Source organism: Dipodomys ordii, unplaced genomic scaffold (assembly GCF_000151885.1).
Source record: "Dipodomys ordii isolate 6190 unplaced genomic scaffold, Dord_2.0 Scaffold126, whole genome shotgun sequence".
Classification (NCBI taxonomy): Eukaryota; Metazoa; Chordata; class Mammalia; order Rodentia; family Heteromyidae; genus Dipodomys; species Dipodomys ordii.
The window spans coordinates 4804852-4829437 of NW_012267342.1; the positions used below are offsets into that span (position 1 = coordinate 4804852).

General features: G+C 33.0%; 1 protein-coding gene across 1 annotated transcript in view; it reads left to right on the top strand.

The window, feature by feature from the left end:
* Positions 1-24586, top strand: part of Lrp1b (low density lipoprotein receptor-related protein 1B) — a 1500426-nt gene that overhangs the window by 350876 nt on the left and 1124964 nt on the right. Inside the window, exon 3 of the mRNA XM_013030060.1 lies at positions 22086-22223. Coding sequence (XP_012885514.1) covers positions 22086-22223 — 138 coding nt within the window. The remainder of the gene's footprint in view (positions 1-22085; positions 22224-24586) is intronic.

Below are 24586 nucleotides of genomic sequence, written 5' to 3' on the forward strand. Positions count from 1 at the left end.
CTCTTCTCTGTTCTGAAATTCTTCTCTTCCTCTCTTTCTTTTTTTGTTATTTCCCACCTCTGGTTTTTCTCTGAGTGTTCGTCTTTTTGTTGTTGTTGGTCTCTTGGGAAGATTAAGCGTTGGAACTCGAACTCTCTTTTTGGTTGGAGAGAGCTGTGGCGTTTCCCTACTGCCCCGTCGCCATCTTGGTCCCCCCTCCGTGATGGAATTTCTTGAACTTTTATCTAGACTGGCCTCAAATTGTGATCCTGGGATTTCTGCCTCCCAGGAGCCTAAAATTACAGGCTTTGTCACTGTGCCTGCTTTAAGGTCTGTTTTTTATCAAGTCATTTCTCTTATTCCTTACTTGCTATGAAAATCAGTTATCAATCCAAGTTGTAAACCAATTGCATATTATTTAATGACCAACTGAATTCATTAGTTAATATTTAATGACCCATTAATATTTCACAAATATAACATGTTGCATGTAAGGACAGTATTTCATTTATCATGCCTACTACAGTTAGGAGATTGCATTTATACATACTATGATTGCAATTTATGTTTGAATTATATTTTTGATGAATAGGTATTAAGATTCAATCTGAGAATGAAATTAGAGGTCCAGATGACTATCATGACATCAGAATATAACAAAATATAAAAATTTCTCTGGAACTTAAAAGATATCTATCTATTGTCTATAAATCATCTATCTATCTATCTATCTATCTATCTATCTTTATTTAAAATGGAGGGAAAAAGACCAGTGCTTAAATTTGACTAAAATAGTATGTGATAAACACTGGAGCTTTGAAAATACTCTGAGAGGAAATGTTATAATGAATTACTAGGGTTATAATAATGACCTTGCTAGTACGTGTAGTAGCTTGCTAGTTTTCAAAGACAACAATAGCAGTTCTATTATTCAGAATTATGGTACTTATATAAATAATTTTAAACCTTTAATTAGCCCTGGGATTGTAGCTAAGTGGTGGAGTGTTTGCTTAGTGTGTATAAGTTCTTGGGTTTGGTCTCCAGTACTACAAAATAATAGTGAAAAAAACATGTGGATCTAAGGTAATAGTATCTGGTTTATACATCACACATAATTGCTTGGAATGTGGCTAGTAAAACTAAATAATTAAATTACTCCTATTTGAATTTAATTAATGTTAATATAATTAAAGAGATCAGGTTCTGGTGGTTCATGCTTGTAATCTTAATTACTCAGGATCCTAAGATATGAGGGTCTTGGTTCAAAGTTGGCCCAGGCAGGAACGACCATGGGACTGTTTTCTCCAAGTAACAACCAGAAAACTGGAAGTGGTGCTGTGGCTCAAAGTGGTAAAGTGCTAGTCTTGAGCAAAAGAGTTCAGGGACAGCACCCTAACCCTGAGTTTGAGTCCCATAGCTGAATATATTATATATAGGATAATATATATATATATATATATATATATATTACATATTAGGGTATATTCATTGAGCCATTGTTTGCTGCTGACATAATTGGCAGCACATAATTTAAATATCCACCAACTCTAAACTCACTGAGTTCCAGTGTTCTTTATCTTTTGGTGGTTAAACACAAGTAGATTATTGCTCCTGAGGTGTCTGTTTTATAAATTTCTTTTTAAGTTCCTTCCATCTAGTTATATAATATTTCCATAGACAAGTTGCAAATAATCAGTTTAAATCTTCTCTAAGTTTGTCTTTTGAATGTGATTTCCATCTTCAAATTATCATCTAGTGTGAATTATCTATAAGCATAAGTGATTTTATGAATTAGTTTGTCAATATGTTTTCCATGGAGTCATTTTTCATATTTTTATTTTATTTTTATTAGAAAGGCAATGAACAGGGGGAGGGTTACAGCTACTTAGGTAAGGTAATGAGTACCTTTGTTTTTAATCAATGTTACCCCATCCCTCATTATCTCCCACTTACCCCTCCCCACAAGTTGTAAGGTTTATATCTAACATACTGTCAAGTGAGTATCAATGTTGCTTTGGTTCATCCTTTGTCCTGCTGTTTCTATGATTCCCTTTCACATATTCTTCATGTTCAGTTGGCTCTAGTTACCAGCCAGAATATTAATACCAATTATATAAGCAGTCATTTAGCAAATTAATGTATTGTAATTTAAAGGCCAGTTAATATTTCCCATTCCTAATCGGCCACCAATTATTCAAACGAGTGAAGAGGTAGATGCTGTCCTTGAGCAGTCTTAAAGTTCTGGAGCTCTGGAAATAAACCAGTTTACATTCAGAAACAGGCCTAACTACTATTAGGCTCCAGAAGAAGGTGTCCACAATAAATATGAATTTTCCAACAAGCAAAATATATTCATCACATAATAGCATTTCTTTGGACATCCCAATCACCACAATTATTCATTCATTAGATACTGTATGGAGTTGGTTGTAATCCAAATGCCTAAATTGTTTCCAAGGTAGCTTTTAGAGCTAATGGCCTAAGGATGAAAATTAAATTTCTAAGTTATCCTTTGTAGATATAGACTAAAGTACTTAATGATAAAAATCTATGTGAGTGCCTAATTCTATTAAGTGACTTTCTGTTTACTATTTTTTCCTTTCAAAACTTTCAACAAGATGAAGTTTATCTAAAGTACTCTCTTGCCTTACTGTTCTCCCACTCTTTGTCTATCTCTGAGTCTCTATATTAATATGAGGGAAGTATGCAAATTACAGTATTCATTCATATGACATTATTAATAATATTCAGAATATTTTATGTTAGAAGAAGCAGGGGGCAGGCATCATAGTTGTAAGAATGGCAGGCCCAGAGGAGGAAACAGGCATCAGACATAGAAAAAGAATATCACTATTAACAAAAGCAATGTCTTGCTGTGTCATCACTATGTTATTATGTTCAGGCAGAATTTTCACACATTATTGCTGTTATAATCACCAATAATGTAATATGAAGTTTAAATAATTATAGATTCAAAATTGCCAATCAAGACTTGAATCTCAGATTCTTTTTATCTCATATCCTAGATATGAAGAAAGTAAGTAAGTAGGGAGCCTTTATCATTTGGATAAGATTTCCTGACTACAGGGAGATATACTTCTATATGAATATATACATAATATATACATTATGTAAAATATGTCTATCTTCATAAAGCAAATTGATTTAGTTCTCTTTCAGATAAAGCCACAACTTTAACTTTAACTTTTCTCTGTGTGTCTAATGACCTCAATTCAACCAAAAATTTAGTGAGGTCTCCATTTTTTTATGCCACAATAATAAAGTACAAAATTAAAGATGTAAAATTGATATTTATATTATATTAAGCATAATTACAAGTTTTATGACTTTGAAAGTCTTATTTTTGTTCTGTTTTTAAGATAATGTTGAAGATTTTTTCATAGTCAAAATATTTTCTGAATAGCGCTAGCTACTTCAGCTAAGTATATCCATCCATCTATGTATCTCTCCATCCATATAAGATAAAACATTTTCTTTTAAATCAAGTGGTTTTATTAGGCCTTGGTAGTGTGAGAATATTTTCATAAAAATGGAATTTTAACATACATATTAATGAAAAATCAAATTTCTAACATTTGACAGATTCCCTCATTTCATTGTAGGTGACTAGTCTTAGATTATCAGCCTAGTTACATCTAATAAAACCACTTGTGTTCTCCTTGGGCAAATCCAAGAAATTACTTCTTGCCTTCCCCAATGCTACTGATTTGCAAAGTTACTGTCTCCTACAAATAGTTTGAAAGCAAGATTGAAATTGACATTTTTCAGTTAAAAAAATCAACTTTGAAATGAATTCCTCAGCTAAGTAGCAGCTCTACTACTTGACTAGAATAATTCTTTCAGTTGTTTGTGGGCATTAACGTATAACATATATTATACATCTGTTGTTGTATTTTATCATTCCTGCTGGTTTGGCTGTGAGATGAGGCTAGGGCCTCTGTCTGCAGCACCTACTCCCCAGCATTTGGCAGATGGTACAATGAGACAAAGGTTGCTTCAATGATTTTCTCAGAATCAAACAGTTGGGGAATACCAGAGCCAAGTCTGAACATCTGACTCCAGGTCTATTGCTATTTTTACTAAACCATAAGGCTAAGAATATGTTGCAGGTACATCCAATTTTTTTTTCAAAAACAAAATTGTAACTTTGTATGTATGTCACTCTGTACAAAGCATATTTCTTTAGATCTTTGCTGGAACTGCTTCAAGAATATATTCCATATGGTTGTTAATTACAGTGCCTAACTTCATTCCTGTAGAATAGCAGAGCACCAATATCCGACTCATTCCACATAAAAAGCAAATTATCAGGACTACAACTTCAACAACTAAAAAAATTATCTCTGTCTTTAATTAATATTGAGGGCTCATTAACTACAAAATCCAAAATGACTTAATAATACAGTAGAATTTTTAACATAATTAAGAATCAAGGGTGATTACCTGATTGGACACTAGAAATTATTGAGCAGACATTGCAATTTTCATTTCATGTTCTATATTATGATTTCTCTGACATGCTGATTTCATGAAAGAAAAGAAGTTTTAGACTTTAATAGTTTTGAATCATACATTAAGGGGCTATTTTAAGATATGTAAATACACATATATAACTGGGGTTACACAAAATAAAAAGGATATAAAATACTTGTGAAACCTCATATTTCAACATATATACAAAATTAAATGTAAAAAGCATTTTCAAGTTTATTATCTTCACTATTGAAACACTATAGGAATTTAATAATGAATTTGTGGCCAACATGAGTGGCATAACGCCCAGTCTAAAAAACATGAAATAAAAATTAAACTTGTTTTTGTTCTTTATTGAAAGTTGTTCAGTTTACATGTAACGTAAGAGTAGTCTCCTCTAGATCATCCTCAATGAGGAGACACTGTCAGTTTATAACCCAGCAATAAGAAGTTCATACAATATATCCTATGCCTATATTTTATAGATTTGTTGCAAGTCTGACATATTAAAAAAAAAGGTTTGCTTTGAAAATTTTGGAGAACTATTATTCTAATCTAATGAAACCTCCATACATATCAACCTGGTAATAATTTTCCTGCTATAGCAACTTTCTCTAAGAAAGTCAGTCTCAATTTTACAACTGTTGATTTATAGAATAATTCCTGGTCTTCAACCTTGTTATTTCCCTTCCTTATGACATGAGAAATACTTGTTGGTTTCATTTAATATGGTTACTACTCCTGAAGAGAAGAAAAGTTATATACCTGACAATCTATGCAAATCATTAGACATGAGAGTTTGCAAATCATTAGAACAAGGGTGGTAAGATGTAGAGAAATGACATGACCAAGGGAAAGGATTTAAGCTTCTATAGGGAAAAGCTGGAGAAACACACACACACACACACACACACACACACACATACACACACACACACACACACACACCAAAATTTCAGTTATTTTGACAAGGTTTGTTACTCTTGGTCAAGTAGGTTCTAGCTCTAATGGTGATCATCAATCATTCTCCTCTTCATGGAACCGAAGAAAAGAGTGGGAGAAAGTGCTGGGGCATATTCACAAAGTGCACTTGACCCTCAGCGTTAAGCATAAGGGTAGAAGATTCAGATTTCCTCTTGAACCTGTTCAGCATACTTGCCTTCAGCTAAAAATAATCCTATGTCAAAGTGGTGTAGGGCTTATGCATTCAGATTCTAAAGTGTTTTGGAAAAAAGTAACATTAACTTATGGATAAAAACTAAATAAATCATACAAATTTGCCCCAGAGTATCCTGATCCAAAGTGTGAAATCTTTAATATTTGTATTTTAAATCCAAATCATAGCCATACATTGGTTACTTTTCCTTCTTTTCTTGTAATTACTATATTTCTGCTAATTAAAATATTTTCTTCAAGCATTAACAAAGTTTCAAATCTTCATTTATTTGAAAAGTATTGCATCTGAGTCCATACTGCAATTAGAGATAATCCTGTCATATTTCACGGGGCATCTTTCTCCTCCTAAGAAGAAGGAGATAATAAAATCAAAAGCAAAAACAGACAAACAATCCAACTGAATGAACAATGTGAACAAGAAAGAGTGCACGGTGGGAGGGAAGAGACACTATTTCTGTTTTTTACTTTCAGATTCTGCTCAATATTTTTGGGGCTGTCATTTAGTTTCATCCATATTTCACATATACACACACACACACAAAAGCATACAAACACACACATATCAACAAGGTTTGCTACTCAAAGGTATACTTCAGGGAGAGAATGTCTTCAGAGAGACTGGGCACACTCTTGAAAATTGGTTAATTTAGATGTGGACAGACTCTTTCTCTCCATCCTGTTGTTCCTGGCATGGTTGACCTGAGCTAGTACATAGTTTGGCTACATGCCAGACAAGTCATAGTTTATTTTCTTAGACAGGAAATGAGGGTTGGGGCATACTTTTTATTCTTTTTTGTGAATACATATATATATATATATATATATATATACATATATGTATTAAAGATACTGTACAGAAGGGTTGCAGTTACATGAATAAAGTAATGAGTATATTTCTTATTATTACCTCCTCCTTTGTTTTTTTCCCTAGCATCCCTTTCTTCCCCACCTCCCTAACTTCTCCCCGCCCCCCAAGTTGTAAAGTTCATTTTCAATATCTCCTTGTTATAATGGGTAATCCTGTAACCTTATTTCAGCATTTTGTTATTTCCCTTCCTCTCGCTAAAATGTAAATACAAGTTTCAGGGCACCGCAGTCAAATACTGTGAAAACAGGAGTTATACCATGGGGGAAGAACATATAAAACAAACAAAAAATTAAACAGTACATTAAAAACAACAGCAAGAAAGATACAACCACTTGTGTCTCTATCTTGGGGTTCATTTTGCTTAGCATCATGTTATATGGTCATGAATGCATAGCTTTTGACCTCTTCTTCTTGTCCTATACATATACTAGTTTTTGCAGATAAGCCTGGCTTATTTCACTTAATATAATTTTTTTCCATCTTTCCATTTCCTAACAAATGGGCAATGTCATTCTTTCTGATAGAATCATAGAATTCCATTATATATATATATATATATATACCACATTTTCTTGATCCATTCATCTACTGAGCGTCATCTTGGTTGGTTCACTTATGTTTATCCCAGCATTATTTAACATAAATAAGATATGTTTTTGATTCTTTTGGAAGGACAAAATCTCTGGTAATAATTTATTTTCCAGAAGTTTCACAGAGACCATAAGAGACACTGAAAGATATAAAGGGATACTATTGTAAAAAGTTATTTTACCAGGTAGGAAACTTACAGGAGGATTTATATTTCAAAATGACAGGGTCCTAAAACTCACATCAAAAAAAGGTTTTGAAAAGAAAAACATATCTAAGTTTAACCTGCAGAACTCTATCATTCAGAACATAAACAAAAGGTAAGAAAAAGTAGATATTAAATGTGTGGGATGTATATTTTTTAGTGGAACTTTGTATACATAACAAATTGTTAAAGTACTGTTGATCAAGATGTTAATTTAAGACTTACACAATTTTTACCATTTAATAAAATAACTGTGCTTGCTTCAAATCTTCCTTTTTACCAATTTAAACTATTTTTAAAAGACTTTGTAGTGCCATGAATTATGCCCTGACTTTTTAGTAACTCATATTATGTTCATCTCTAGTACTAATGTTAGGCTTGTTGGATATTGATACATATAACTTTTTGATTCAATGAATGTAAAAATGTCAAATTGTTAGAAATTTATTTTGAAAAGCCACAATTGTTAACAATGTCTTTTTTGAGTTGTACATTTTGGTCTACCACTGTGTTATATTATTTTTATATTTAGAATAGTTTCTTCAAGACTCAGAAGGAATTTTTACCTATTAAATATTACATTTCATACTTTGCTACTTTATTTTCACTAAATTTCAAATTGTACTGAAATACTTGAAGAATAGAGATAGAATAACAGAATAAAAATTTTAAAAAGAATGCAATTAGTATAAAGATTAGTTGTAAGTGAACAAAATATTCAAAAACAAGGCCTCATGGTGCAACAGAAGCATGTCTGACTCCAATGTATTTCAAAAGATCAGTGCCAAATTCCCAGATTCAAATTCTCCCCTAACTTTTTCCAGATATAAATTGTTAGAAAATAAAGGAAGAATTAAAGTTAGCATAGAGATAAAAATAAATGTGAAAACACTATATATGTAGGCATATATGTACCTTCCAGCTGTGTGTGTGTGTGTGTGTGTGTGTGTGTGTATTTCTGTAACTTATAGCTATTCAGGCTATTCATTCTTGACCTGATATTTTCTAAATTGAAAAATGGCTAATGAAATGTCCAACAAGCTGTAAGATCTAATGTCAGAGAAACAGTTCATTTGTTCTCTCATGCTATAATTCTCAGATTTGAAACCCATATATCAGAAAACATAAGCTTTGCAGTTAATCTCGCATTTTTATGTCTATCTCTTTTTTAAAATACATCATATCCATTATTTCTTCTTTGATCATGTCGGACTGTAATAATTAGAGATCAGTATGTGTTTATGAGTACATATCCTCATCCAAAGACAAAAATCATTCACCATACTTTAGATCTAAATTTCTAGATTATGTCAATATATTAAGGTTCATAGACAGGTAAAAACAATGTTCTAGTATGACTTTTAAAATGAAATCTTGGTCAGTGTGTGGTTTAATGAAAGTAGGTGCTCTTTTTCTGTGTGTGTTTAGGTACTGTGTTTCAATGACCATATGGCCAGTGAATGAGCAAAATAAATAAATAAATAAGTAAATTAATTAATTTTCAGGGGGCTTTGAGCTGTTTAAAATGTAGGCTCCAGCAGTAGCACTAGCAGTACCTAGATGTTCACAATAATGTAAAGTCTCTGTCTAGCCAAGATGTTTTGAATCAAAATCTGCAGTTTAAATGGATTTTTAGCCAGGTGCCAGTAGCTCACACCTGTAATCCTAGTCCTTAAGAGGCTGAGATCTGAGCACCACAGTTCAAAGCCAGCCCGGGCAGGAAAGTCCTTAAGACTCTTATCTACAATAAACCACCAGAAAACCAGAAGAAAGCATTACTCTTAATATGTCATTGACCAAGTGCTTAGTATGAACTGCAGGGAAGTGTTCACAAGGTACATAACCCACGGAAATCAGATCAGAGAGAAATATTATCATGCTACCTATTAGCATGGACCTGAATCTGCACAAGATAAAATATCCAGATTGATATTATTCTAGGGTCATTTTAGGCTTTCATATTTGAGAAAGCATTGAAATGTCTCTTACTTTCAGTAAAATATTATGATGAAACAGAAATATTTCCAAAACCATTTCACAAATAAATGGGGCATCTTTAAAGACATTCCATGGATTACTCTATCTTACATACTATGCTATTTTAGCTTAATGACTATCATTTATCAACTTCATCATAATGAGAACATAAATACAGTCAAAAATGTAGCAGAAAAGGAGGAATATTTTTGTGTTTTACCTTTTATCAGAACATCATTTTCTGTTTTACCATACTCATGTATATTTGTAGGTTTGTCTGTATATGCATGCTCAATTCTAAGACAGTCTCAATGTGTTTTCAGTCAGCATCTCTGTATTCAACAGTCAGTTCAACTGAATATTAATTGTTTAGAAATCATTTATAGAGCTTTAAAATAAGCATTAAACTTAAAGAAAAGAAAACACTATAGGTTTAGCAGGTTTTTACAATTACACTTATCTGTAAACAATTCAAGAGTATTAACTATGTACAAAAGCCACCTTGTGAACTGAGGGCCCCATGTAAACTAGGGGAATCCTATTAACAGTTGCCTGATGTTTCCATTTTGAATATTCCTGTTGACATTTGTGTTTTGTTAGGGGTCCTGTGTCAGGTTATCTTGACCATTTTTTTATTTTACAGCATTTAGTTTTTGATATTTTTTATTGTAAAGATACTGTACAGAGGGGTTACAGTTACATGAGTAAGGCAATGAGCACATTTCCTATTGAGCATTGTTACCCCTTCCTTTGTTTTTCCCCTACTATTTCTTCTTTCCTCACCTTCCCAACTCCTCCCTCTCCTCCACCCACCATGGGGGAACAACATACAAAAGAACCAAAGAAATCACATAGTACATTAAAAACAACAGCAACAAAGAGAGAAACCTCTTGTGTCTCTATGTTGGGGTTCATCTTACTTAGCATCATCTTATATGGTCCTATGTACATGTTTTTGACCTTTTCTGCTTGTCTGTTAAGATTATCCTAGATGTATACTAGTTATTGCAAGTAAGGGAAACCACGGGACCTCTGTCTGTTTGGGTCTGGCTTCTACTCATTAACCTAACTATTAAAGATTTATACTGGGCAGATAAAATGAAAAGGATTTGATATTTTTTCTGAGAAAAAGATTTGATGGGAGAGACAAAACTCTCTAGGATCTTGCCATGTTAGCATTTAGTACAGTGCAGGAATTAGTTTATGTCTGGCCAGCTTTGGAGTCCTTCCCATATAATCACAGGAAGAAGTAAAGAAGTATTTATTAATTCAGATGAGTTTGTATTGATAGATGAATTGCATTTGCTTTTTCTTTTTCCATTTTGTCATAATTCTCAGCATAAAAAATCTGAATTTCCACTTGCGTATATTTTCTTTTGATGCCAAGGATATATTCAGGAAGCTATTGAAACTGAATTAATTACTAGAATTCTCCAGAAATACAAGAAATTTCTCACATGGATCTAAATGAATGGTGTTTTTAGTTCATTAATTTTGTAAGGCCATTCAGATATCATTTAGTGAGTTGATGGCATGAACACTGTTAGAAATCTGATAATACTACTGAACCTTGTTATTCCATGTCTTCTAAATAACTACACAAACCTTCATAGAGGAGATGCTATGTAAATTGAAAGGATTTGGAGAAAAGTGATTATTGCTAACAGATTATTTCTATGAAAAAGATAGAAGGCTGTTCTGGTATTTTCCACTCATTGAGTGCGGTGTATTTTCTATTTGTCTAATTGTTCATATATATTGAAGACATTTGGCTCTGTTCATAACAGTGGAGCTAAAATGCTATTTAATGAATTAAATCAGTTATATGGTCACTCAGTAAGGCCTTCATGTGATTTCTCAACTCTCTAGGAGAGTCTAGATGACTATTTAGTGTTAACATATTGTATTTGAATGTTAGCCTCGATAAAACTTTTTCTTTTTTACTATGCAGTTGATGAGTAAAATAATCATGGTCAGTTTTTCATTTTAGAATTTTCTATTGATTGAAATAAAATGACTTATCCTATATCTCTTCTAGCATGAAGAGGATATTCAGTGGCAGATGTTAAGGGGTAAAAAATACTAGCAGCAAAGCAGAAAGGCAGATTGTGGCACCATATGGTAGTTGGACCTGTGATATTGGCATCTTTCCTCCTGGGCTTCAATCTGCCAGGCTAACCAGGAGAAGAGGTTGTGCCAAGTGGCAGAACTAATAGGACTTTACCAAGAAGAGGTAGCAACTGTCAGATGGCCAGTCTGCTTGATCCCAGAGGTTAACTAACCAAATTGGAAATAAGTACCTGGTGATACACTGATTTGCTGCTAATAAATGGATTTGGGATCTATGAGTACAGTTGAGCTTTATTTGGCAATGCATGCTCTTGAAACACCTTATAGAACAAACTAGGGTCACAATGGATAAGTGTTCTTCTTTACTATGAAACATACAGGAGCCATGTTCAAGGTTACAATTTAAAAACCAAAAATAAAAACAAAACAAAACAAAAACATAAGCCATCCCTCTCAGAACAACCTATAGTTATCTGGTATGTAAGACACAACCAAACTGGATGAGCAAATACTGAAATATAACAGTTTGAATTCTACACAGCTGCTAATCTAAGCCTTGATAGAATTTTTCAAATGCTCTCATGTGTCTTCATATATAAGTGGGCAGAACAAAGGACTGCCAGCAGCCCTCAACCCACCTTTCCTTCAGCCAACCTGGCATGCCCACAGCTGACATAAACTCTCCTCATTTCTCCTCTCCCCAATCAGAATCATCCTGGAAAACAGAATTGCTGTTGATTTTACAGCAAGATTTCATGGGTTCATGGTCATCAATAAGATTTCATCAATTACAAAAGTTTTATTATGGTGTTGGTTATGATTTTTATTTTTATTTTTAGTATAGGATCTTGAGCAGCCTAAACACTTGCTACAAAGCACTCTTTTACAAGAATCTGCCAATGGACAAATTGTTAAGTATTTTATTGCTCTTAACTGTAAGGATTATTTATTGACATAGCATGGGTTTTGCCATCTTGATATACATCTTAATTTTCTCCATTTCGTCAATATTTTTTACTAAGATTATTAAGAAGATAGTTAAGAAAAACAGATATGGACAAATAATTTTATTTCATTGCTTGCATTTTTGATAATGTAGCACAATATAATATAGAGATAAAGGAACTACCTTGTGAAGATGTAAGTGATCTAAATTCACATAAAATTATAATTCTGTACTCTCTACAGAGGTCATTCAACCTCTACAATCTTCAATTCTCTCATCTCTTTGATAGCAATTATAATACCTAACTCATAATATTCTTGTGAGGATTTAATATGATAATGGACATTATGTGCTTACCACAGAATCTGGAACATAGGGTGTACTCAACACACAGTAATTATCTTATTAATATAATTTCACTTTTATAGAATGCAATAAGGAAGAGCTTGTTTTTTCTAAAGTGCACCATGAAATTGTTCTCAGAGTTAATACAATTTTGAATGCTATAAAAATTGATATTTGAAAAATACATTTCATTAAATAATTTCATTTTGGGTTTATATATATAATCATATATTTTCCCAACTATATCCTGTACATGTACCCTATATATGACATGTATACATGTATGTATACACACAGATTTCATATAAATTATATCACTGAGACCAGACTCATAGGTAATAATGTATGTACATCCTATAGCTTTTAAACTGGGCTGTTGAACAATGTTTTTTTTCTCAAACTAAATGAAAATTACTGTTTCATACCATGAGTCTTCCTTTAAAAGATACTTGCCATGTAACTGTATTATTCTACCTAATTTATACATATACCATAGGAAATACACATTATTTGACTAATGCTCACAGATGAAACTTCCCCCAAAATCAGAGCGATAGTTTTCTTCTTAACTCAATATTTATAATTGTTATAATGCTTGAGAGAGTTACTTTGGTTTTGGATACTTTAAAGTATTCCTCTTCATTTCTTCTTAATCTGAGAACAGAATGTCCCTCGATTATATTCAATAATTTTAATCCCTTATGTAGTAAGTCATCAAATTTTGGATATATTAGAATATTTTTTTCAAAACTCGAATACCTTGCCTGGAATTTAGTAAAGATTTTTCACTTAGAATTCTTTTGACTCTTGAAAAAGTGATTTCTTTCACTAATCAGCCGACAATATAAACCTGCTTCTTAGGTTTCAGACATTAAATGAGGATATACATCTAAGCTTTTGTTGTTATAGTCTATAGAGTAAAAGACTTAGAAAATTTCCTTCTTCTTTTAGAAGTTTATGAAAGAGTGAGCAATAACAGTGCATCTGTCTGTGCAGACTTTGGCATAAAAGCAATCTGTACACGTTTGTGGAATCAAAGATGAAATAATGCTCAGCTATATGACATGTGGACAAACCAGTTGGCTGTTCCTACTTAATGTCCCTTCTGAGCAGAAAGACCTTTTTTCCTCTGAGACTTGTATGGGGCTATCTGATTTCAGCTTCTCTTTTCATGTCAAGCATCAGTGCTTTAACATGTTTCCTACCAGGGAGTCATCTCTGCTCCTAATTGGACAGTCATTCTACTATGCCCAGAACTTCAGAACTACAATCACGAGCTGTCAGCCAGTTACAGTAGGAAAAGTAATCCCAGAGAACAAGAGGAAAATGCCTTGGCTAGAAAGTGAAACACTTGTCTTCGATTGTGTATTTCAGGGAAAAAAAAAAGATAGTCTTAAATAGTGCATTGAATTTTCTGCCTTCTTAGATGTTTTACCTCCACAGTGGGCAAATCTTTTCCTCATAGTACGAGTTTCAAATAATGTCAAGGTGTTTTCTTTCCTGATGATTTAGTGAGACTTTTCAAAACTAAATATAAAAGGGTATGTTTTATTTTCTGATAAATAACTTGAATTTATTTGTAGAGTTCTCCCTCAACTATGACTTTGAAACAAATTCCATATACAAATGAGTTAATTTACCACCCAAAAATTATGGGAACCAATAAATTGTCTTCTAAAAGACAAAATAATTTCTTGTTCTCACAGAACACTTACAATTCCAGTTTTCAAAGAGAATTGTTATTTTTCTAAGGACCTTGAATGCAATGAAGTTCCTGAAATTGAGGGGTCCAAATCCAACTTACCAATATAGTTATCAGGACTCAGTTTTCTGTTATTTTTTGAAGCTATGCAAATGCCTTTTAGACTAGATGAAGACAAAGAGGTAGGAGAAGGAACATGCTTGTGGAGCGTTAAAGAAAAACTGTGTTGAATGAGTCCAAAAGCCAGAAATATTTGAAGAATTCAATGAGAGGAATAAGGAGTGTTTACAACAACTGAATAGGTCCTGTTTCATGAATCATCCAAGTTCTTTTTCCTATTAGTAGTGAGTTTAATGAATGGCAATGCTGTAATGACAGCCTCACATAAAACACTGATAACATTTATTGTTACAATCTAGTTCCTTTTATACCAGAAGGTGAGAACAGAAAACAATCCATCACCCTTTTCAGGCTATTATTTATTTATTTATTTATTGTCAATCATGGGGCTTGAACTCTGGGCCTGAGTGTTTGTTCCTCAGCCCTACAGCTCAAGGTGAGTGCTCTACCACTTGAGCTACATAGCCATTTTTGGTTTTCTGGTGGTTTATTGGAGATAAGAGTTTCACAGACTTTCCTGCCCGGACTGGCATTGAACCGTGATCCTCAGATCTCAGCCTCCTGAGTAGCTAAGATTACAGGCATGAGCTACTGGCACCTGGCTTGAAGGCTTTTATTTTTAAGGCTATAATTAATGACAATATTGTGGCTATGGTTATAGGATATTTTTTCTTTGCCATTTTTGTATGTTTTGTATATTAATTCTAAGTGTCTAAATTTTCAGTGCAGGAGATTGTTATGATTTTACCTATATTTTTTGGATTCAGGATTCAGATACTATCAGCCAAATAAAATGAAAAAATATAGCTTGCTATAGATTAAACAAATAATACATACACAGTATGATTATTATAACCTGACAATATTTTTTAACATGATCCAGAAGTGACCAATGAAAAACTATCAACTAATCATCCATTTATTTCTATTCATTATTTTACATTTTCTTACATTTATTTACATTCATTATTATAGTAATTCATTATTTGTATTCATATTTTAAATTACTACAACCTCCCTTAGATGGTCAGTTATGCTATTGATATATGAAATTCATAAAGCTCTTCAGTACAGTCATTTTTTTTCTTTACTGGAACCTCTAAAGATTAAGGACTGAAAGGTCTTTTTCATCCATGTACAAGTTATCAAAGCTGTGAAATCTCTTTTTCCAAATAGACTAAAAGATGTCAGAAATAGCTTTAGGGTAGTAATGTTATATGGAAATTCAATGGCAAGGTACAGAGAAGCCACATTTAGAGAGGTCAGATCGGCAGCCTTTATTAGAAAGCCAGCTACTTCAGACAAATACGTGTCCCCAGAAAACTTATAGCCTCAAATACATTTAACGTTGTTAACTTCTCCATGAAGGTAGTAAAAGAAAGATAGAGCAGAAAAGCAATTCCAACTATCCAGACCAACTCCAATAGAGAAATGAATTAGGATACGATGGTGATCAGAGGACAGTTCAGAGACACAGAGACATGGCACAAAATGGCGGCTGAGTTGATGGGAGCCTAAATAGGATTCTGGTCGGGGTCAGGGTCACAGACTGCTGGAGAGAATCGCCAGTTCATGGCATAGGGCTGTCAGGTCTAGTAACCTATTTTCCAAGTTCTGCCCCTGACTCAGGAATTCTTATTCTTAGTTCTCCAACGTTAAATTCAGTCATATAGCAAATTCTAACAAATGATATGATGTATTGTTTTATGGAGAAACTGAATTTTATAGTTATAATCTTATCTGGAACACAATACATTTCATTTTCCCATTTGAATTAAAATATGAGTGTTGTCTGAGGTATCTCACATGTACAAATTGTGGGAGACTGAGGGTGGGGCTAATGCACTAGTGTGGCCTCAGGAATTCCGGGACTTTATCCCCAGCCACTCTTTCACCTAAGTATCAGGAAAGGATAAATTTGTGTATTTGTATGCAAAGATAACAAACTAGATCTAATGTAATCAAAACAAATCTAAGAAGCTTTTGCTACCTCCTTAAGAATAGTATGAGGCAGGTCCAGTAGCTCAAACTTACAATTCCAGTGATTCAGGGGCAAGAGATTAAGAAGATGACAATTCAGAGTCGGGCTGATCAAAAAGCTAGCAAAAACCTCATCTCAACAAATACTCATGTGTGACAGTATATGACTATAATCACAGCTAAGCAGGGTACATAGATAGAAAGATTATGGTCCTAATAAGCCCTTTGAAAAGCCCAAAACGTTATGTAAAAAATAATAAACTGAAATAAAACACCTGGAGATTGGCTCAACTCAGAAAGTACTGACTTACTATGACAAGACTATGAGTTCAAACCCTATTCCTGCCAACACACACACACACACACACACACACACACACACACACACACACACACAGGTTTGCAAGTAACCCAATGCCATGTTAAATATTAACAGATCTATACTGAATACCTTAACACTAAATACAAATTATCTCAAGCAACATGAAGCAAATAATTTCATGCACATGCATTATAAGTGTCCTAAATTGTGGTAATTAAAATTCACAGCTGTGATAATTATCATAACATTGTAATGCAATATTTCTATGCACTAGTTGCATAATAATTTTCTTTCCTCTTTAAAATAGTTAAGATGTCAGGTTGCCTGTAATGTTCAAGAAACTAGCTTGTGTAAAATTATTCTTTTCTAAACTGAAAGAAAAAAATTAAACATAGACAGCGTTCAGCACTTGAAATAAATCAATAGTTCTTAAGATATCTGTATATAGCTAGTTTAAGAAACTAAAACTAGCTGTTAAGCAATTCTAGAAAGCTAATGTTTAAGTTGCATTCCCAATATTCTCATGAATCGTTTTATTTTTAATCTAATTTACTGAAAAAAATTACCAGCTGATACATTCTAAAGTAAACCCTATAAGTAAACTTATCATTTGAAACGATCCTTATTGCTGAAATATTCCAAAGTAAACCTTACTTTCTGCAATGTTTTAAGTAAGTCCTAGTTTTTCATAAGTACTGAATTTCAAAATATTTTGTATAAGATAATCAATTCCCAATTTTTCAATGTGTATAAACAAGCCTAATCAGATAAAATTCCAAACCACATACTTTTTTTTTTTTTTTTTGTCAGTGTGTGGCTTGAACTCTGATCCTGGGCACTGTCCCTGAGCTCTTCACTCTACCACTTGAGCCACAGCACCACTTCCAGTTTTCTGGTGGTTAATTGTAGATTAGAATCTCATGGACTTTCCTGCCTGGGCTGGCTATGAACCATGATCCTCAGATCTCAGCCTCCTGAGTAGCTAGGACTACAGTCATGAGCCACCAATGCCTAGCCAAACCACATACTTATAAATTTCTGAATCTTGTAGACATGTTATGCCTATAATTGGTAGTTTCAGGTACAAAAAATTTCACTTGGTTTTATACTAACTAGTGAGCAATATGTTTTCATTGCCACATTATTCTACCCAATGTTATATACTAGAGAAGGAAAAAAATGAAAATACTGTGGCTTCAGGAAAATGCATGGGAACTTTCATTTACAACACAGTTCATAATCTATGTAAAGATATACATGTAATAAGAAAATAAACATATGATATACACATTATCCACCCAGGTTAATAGAACAAAAGCAGAAAAATAGCTTCCATAGAACACTGCCTACTTGAAGAGTACATCCATGCTGAACTTCAAAAGTATTACCTTTGTTCCTCATGGCACACCTCTGTGGTAAATGCTATTTCTTGTTCAATTTTTCAAATGGGAAATGTGAATTTAAGAAGGTTAAATATTTATTCAAGTTTAAACAACTACCCAGTAGAAGATAAAAACTCCACATCCAAGTGTTTGTCCTCTAAAGCTAATGTGTTTTCAGCCATGTTACATTTATTTTATTTTTATTTTTTCAATAAAGAAAGCTTTATGGAGAGGCTAATTTGAATTTGACCTTGAAAATGTTAGATTCAATAACTAAACAAAAACAGAAACAAAATACAATGTTTACAATGTAGTGATGGTGTTACATGAGGGAAAAAAAAAACAAAACACCAGAAAAGGGGAAAAATTGGTGCATTTTCAGAAAATGAAATATGGAATTGAAGTTTTAGAATATAAACACTGCAAATTACTTGTAAATAATGTTAATTAAATTGCAATTAAACACATCAAGGCGAGAAATTCTGTTTCGTTGTGGCCAACAAATAAGAATTGATTTTGAATTATTCATAGGGAAAAGACTTATCTAACATGCTATGTATGAGAATGCATTGATGATGGAAAAGGAGCAAGGTAAAAACTCATTAGAATTATAATGCAATGAACTTCCATTCAACAATTATGCATTGAGCTCATAGTGATATTACCCTAAGAGGTAGTTGCTGGTATTATAAAGAGCAATTTGAAGTAATCACTCATCTCAGCCATCTCATAGCCTAGTATGCAGACAAATACTTGAAAGTTACAGTTGTGGACAAACTCATAATGGGTTGAAAGGTTGAAGTCCAGCAAAACTTTACCAGAAAATGAAGTTGTTGAAGAAGATTTTGTGTTTACTCAAGTAGATGATGAATGAAGGTCATGAAAGAGTGTGTGGGAATGTATCAAGCATATCTTTAGGATGATTATAAAGTAACAAGATGATTAGGGGAGTCAAAAGAAAGAATAATGTAATATGTTACCAGGAGCAATATCCAGGCAGGTTTTGAAGAACTGTGTGTCCCTCTAGCTACACTGTGAACAAAAGTACAGTTTTATAATTAAATTTACAATTTAATAATTGGTTAAAACCTATAAGCAATGCAAAGAATATTATTCTCAAGTGTGTATACAATTTAAGCCCTTGTGCTAAATCTTTTTTTTTTCCTTTTAAAATTATTCTCTTAAATTTTACTCTTTAGGAAAAGAATTTAACAGAATTTGGACTGGGAAGGTAGAGAGAATTTGAACTGGGAAGGGAGCTGAAAGGCAGCCTATGCAATAAAAAAGTTTTTTTTTTTTTTGAGGGGTCTGGTCATTGGGCCTGAACTCTGGGCCTGGTCGCTGTCCCTCAGCTCTTCAGCTCAAAGCTAGTGCTCTACCACTTGATTCACAGCGCCACTTCTGGCTTTTTTCTTTTTGCTTATGTGGTGCTGAGGAATCGAACCCAGGGCCTCAGGCATGCAAGGCAAGCACTCTACCACTGAGCCACCTTCCCAGCCCTTGTTTTGTTTTGTTTTGCTTTTTTTTGTTTGTTTGTTTTTAAGAAAGTAGGTGTGGGTGCTGAAGACTCAAGTCTGTAATCCTAGCTACTCAGGAGGTTGATATCTATAGATTATGTCACAAAAATACTCCTAAAACTCAAAAAAAGCTAGAAGGTTCTGCTTGTCTCAGACATATACTTGTAACTTAAACGGTCAGATAAGTTTATGTTAGGCGAAATGAACCCCAAGATAAGGACTCAAATGTTTTTTTTTCTTTCTTGCAATTATTTCTACCATATTTATAAGATGATTTCTTTGCTTCTTTGTATGTCCCTCCCCCGCGGTATAAACCCTGCTTTCACTGTACCTGATGTTGGTATAATTTGTGGAGGGGAAGGGAAAAACAAATTGTTTAATAGGGATACAGGTGGACCCATTGCAACAATGAGATGTACAAGACATCATATCGAAAACAAACTTTACAAATTTGGCTTGGGGGGTGGGGATGGTAAGGGATTGTAAGTAGAAACAAAGGAGGAGGCAACAATGCTTGATAAGAAATGTACTCATTACCTTGCTCATGTAATTGCAACCCCTCTGTACGGTATTTTCACAATTTAAAACAAAACAAAAAAAAAAGCTAGAAGTGGCACTGTGGCTCAACTGGTAGAGGACTAGTCTTGAAAACAAAAAGGCTCTGGTACAGCATCCAGGCCCCGAGTTCAAGTGTCAAGACCAGCAATAAATAAATTATAAATAAATAAATAAATAAAATAAAAGTAGGCCATATAAAATAATTTTCATTCAGCAAAAATGATTTCATTTTTCTGTGGAGGTTAAGAAATTTAAGTAAGATTGTAGGTAGAGGAATTTGAAGCCCCAGGAAGGTACAAGTGAAAAGACAAACAAGAAACCAAGCAAATTAATTCTTGGTTGGATAAGACCCAGAGAGTATGGTTTTGATACTCTATATGGGTTAGGAATGCTAGGGTTGGGAAATCAGGCATACATATCTTGCTTCTAAATGGCAGAGATGTAAAAATGCAGACATCTGAGCATTTATCAAGACACATTGCACTATAAACTGACATGCTAAACTAAAACCTCTTGGTACAACTACTTACAGATAAAACAATAGTCCACTGAGAGAAGACAAATATCTGCCCTTTCACAAAATGCACTATCTCAATCATTGTTAGTCAGAAAACACATTTGATGAGGCTTAAATCTATCTTCACTCCTTACTGAACATAAGAAAGTAAGTCACCTCTATGTAAAAAGAATAAAATTGAAAATAATTCTATACTGCAATTCAAGGTGTGTTTATAAAATGAGATTTAGTTTAATATTTGAGGCCTATTTCACATTAATGAGTAAAGTCTATAAATAATTTATAATATAAATATTATTTTTATATACTGGTATAATTTATGTCCTCCTAGTGATACATAATTTCTTCTTCCTTCATTTTTCTTTCTTTTCTTTTTCTTTCTCACCTTTTCTCTTTTGCTCTCCTCTCCCTCCCTCTCTTTCTCTCTTTCAGTCATGGGGCTTGAACTCAGGGCATGAGTGCTTTCCCTTGATATTTTATTCTGCTCAAAGCTAGCACTCTCACACTTTGGACCACAACTCTTCTTTTGGTATTTTGGTGGTTAATTGGAGATAAGAGACTCACATTTCCGTGCCCAGTATGGCTTTGAACTGGGATCCTCATATTTCAACCTTCTGAATAGCTAGGATGAGCCACTAGGGCTCAGACTGGAACATATTTGGTTTTGTATTTTGGGAAAAAGGATGCTCAAACTATGGAATTCCTTTTTTTTAGTTTACTTTATGTAATTTTCAAGAATCCTGCAAGTTAATTGCCAATATCCATATTTCATAGTGGAGGAAAACCCAAGGAGAATAAGTATCTTGCTCAGTGATAAAGGAATGAGGTAGAACAAAACCATTTCAAAATTTTAGCTTGTGCTATTTTAAAGATTAAAAGATACACTTGTTTTAATTCATTACTCCAAAAAAGTGCAAAATATTTCATAACTTAGCATCCTTATAGGTTAGTGTTCCAATCATTTAAGCTAATTTTGATGTCGTTAAGAATCTGATGTATCTTCTAGTCTTTTTTTCTTTTTTCTTTTTTTTTTTTGGTCAGTGATGGGTCTGAACTCTGGACCTGGGCGTTATTCCTCAGCTCTTCAGTTCAAGGCTAGTGTTCTACCACTTAAGCCATAGCACCACTTCTGGCTTTTTCTGCTTATGTGGTGCTGAGAAATTGAACCCAGGGCCTCCTGCATGCAAGGCAAGCACTCTACCACTGAGCCACCTTCCCAGCCCACTCTGGTCATTTTTGTATAGATTCCTTTCATAAGTGAATTATAAGTTATAGTATTTTCTTAGACTTGAACAAGTAAAACTAACTCACATCTTCTTCCTTTCTATATTTTTATTAGGTCCCGAGGAGGTAGAAATCAAGTGCCCCTTGAATCACATTACTTGCCTTGGAACCAACAAATGTGTTCATTTATCCCAGTTGTGCAATGGAGTGTTGGACTGCTCAGATGGGTATGATGAAGGAGCACATTGCCGTGGTGAGTCTGTGTGTGAAATAATGTCAATGAATTATCCAAGTTTGCATAGCAATGAAAGCTGAAGAGAACATATAATCTGTCTTTTTTTTTCAAACATAAACATGTCAGTTACTTGAAAGAGCATGAATTTTACTTCCAGTCAATATGCACTTCAAAGATGTACTTTAGCATTTTATTGAAAATGTCATTAGCAAAATGCACAGACACATTTAGACATTGAAGTTGGACTTTTAAGTATGTACCCTATTATAAAAAGTTATTTTGCTCAAAGGACAAATGAGAAATCTCTTTCACAGTAGACTAGTATCAGCTTATGCATCTAAAAGGTTACTTAAACATAGTACTTGAAGAAATGCTTTTGAAATAAATCCCTGAATGTTTTAGTGTTTATATGTATGTATATCTATACATATATATATATAATTCATAATAACATTTTTGTGATTTTCTGTCAATTAAAATCATCATCTAAATTATAAAATAAGATGTACCTATAAAATATGAGAGAAAAATTAAGAAAAATTTAAGTGCAATTCAATATCCCAGATATTGAAAAAGAACCAAGTTATCAATCAAGAAATAAGGCTGGGATATTCATCCTTGAAAAGAAGCAACTACCCCTGCTTTCACTGTACTTGATATTAGTATAATTTGTGGAGGGGAAAGGGAAAAAACAAATCATTTAAATAGGGATACATGTGGACCCATTGCAACAATGAGATGTACAAGTTGTTATGTCGAAAAAAGAACTTTACAACTTTGGCTGGGTGGTTGGGGCGAGGAGATGGGAAGGGATAAAGGAGAAACAAAGGAGGAGGTAATAATGCTTGATAAGAAATGTACCCATTTTCTTGCCCATGTAATTGTAACCCTTCTATATGGTATTTTCACAATAAAATAAAAAGAAGCAACTACACCAGAAATATTGATTTCACAGTCTCAAATAAAAGATATTATTTCTTTCCAAATGTCCTGTGTAGTTAAAAAAGATTTTTTTAAAAAGTTAAAAAAAGATTTTGTGTAGTTAAAAAAGATTTTAGCAAAAATAGAACACTAAAGGAAACATGTACAATGATTTAAAAGTTTCACTTTCTTTTTAGAGATGCTTTGTATTTCCTGTTAAATAATTCCATTAATTTAGATGCAATTCATTACATTTCATTTGTTATACACTTTCAAGTATTTACTATCAAACAATAAAATTTTCACAGTGCCAGATACAGCTTTGTCGGAGATGACTACATCACTTTAATTTTTATTAAACATATTTCATTGCTAAAAGTATATGAAAATATGACTGCTTTTTATTAATATTCATAGTTTATGATCATTTAATACCAGAGGGCATATGGTCTTTATAAAACCATAGGATTAAAAAATCAAGTCTTCAGAAAAACATAAAAATGAAAATATATTTATTTTGAGCCTTGAAAAGATCATCATATACAACAAGTAATTAAGATTTATGTTATGTATCTGCTGATTTTCTATACTTTTGCTTTTGTAACTTAGTTATAGTTTTAAACAGGAAAGTATTCTATTCTTATTTATATCTTGTGGAAAATATTGTTCCCCTAATTTTTAAGTAAAGATTATTTGTACTATTTGGCCATTTTCTATATTTTTAGAAGTTTAACAAATAAAGAACTAATAAGTCCATTGTATCCAACTATGAAGGACTCAACAAGAACAAGAAGTATATTTGTATCTTTATTTGCTATTTAATTCAGTAGAACATTTTCTCTCCCAATCCCCCTAATATATATGTACATCACACACACACAAAGTATCTTTGGTTGAATACTTATTTACTTTATAAAAATTAATGAGAATAAAGTTAACTTTTGGGAGATTATGTTCTGGAATGGTTTTAGGAATGGTTTTGTGTCAACTGAATAGTTTTCTGAACATTTCTTTCTAGTGGAAATAATGGAAATGTATCTATTTTTAATGATTTTTGATAAAGCTGATACGTTAATTTCCATAATTTGACTCCATTCAAAGAAAGAAAAATGGATTCTTGTGTATCGGTATAGTTATATATAGCACAGTGCTAGTAAAAATTTACAATAGACATGAACACTGTATTTTTTAAAAAATCATCTCTTCCTACACAGTATTACAATGTGATATCAACTTATTGAAATTGCATGGACAATATAAAACTTTCTATAAAACAAAAGGCCTTGCAATCACAGTTACCTCCACTGAAATCTTCACAACCCAGAAGACTGCTGGATGAAAAACAGAGAGTAAATGCAATAAGATGTGTCAGAATTTGATTTTAAAACTTAAAAAAAAGAGAAATCATTATGTAATGAATCATGTGGGTGGACAGAAAAGGAACCTCATTTTAGTGGCAG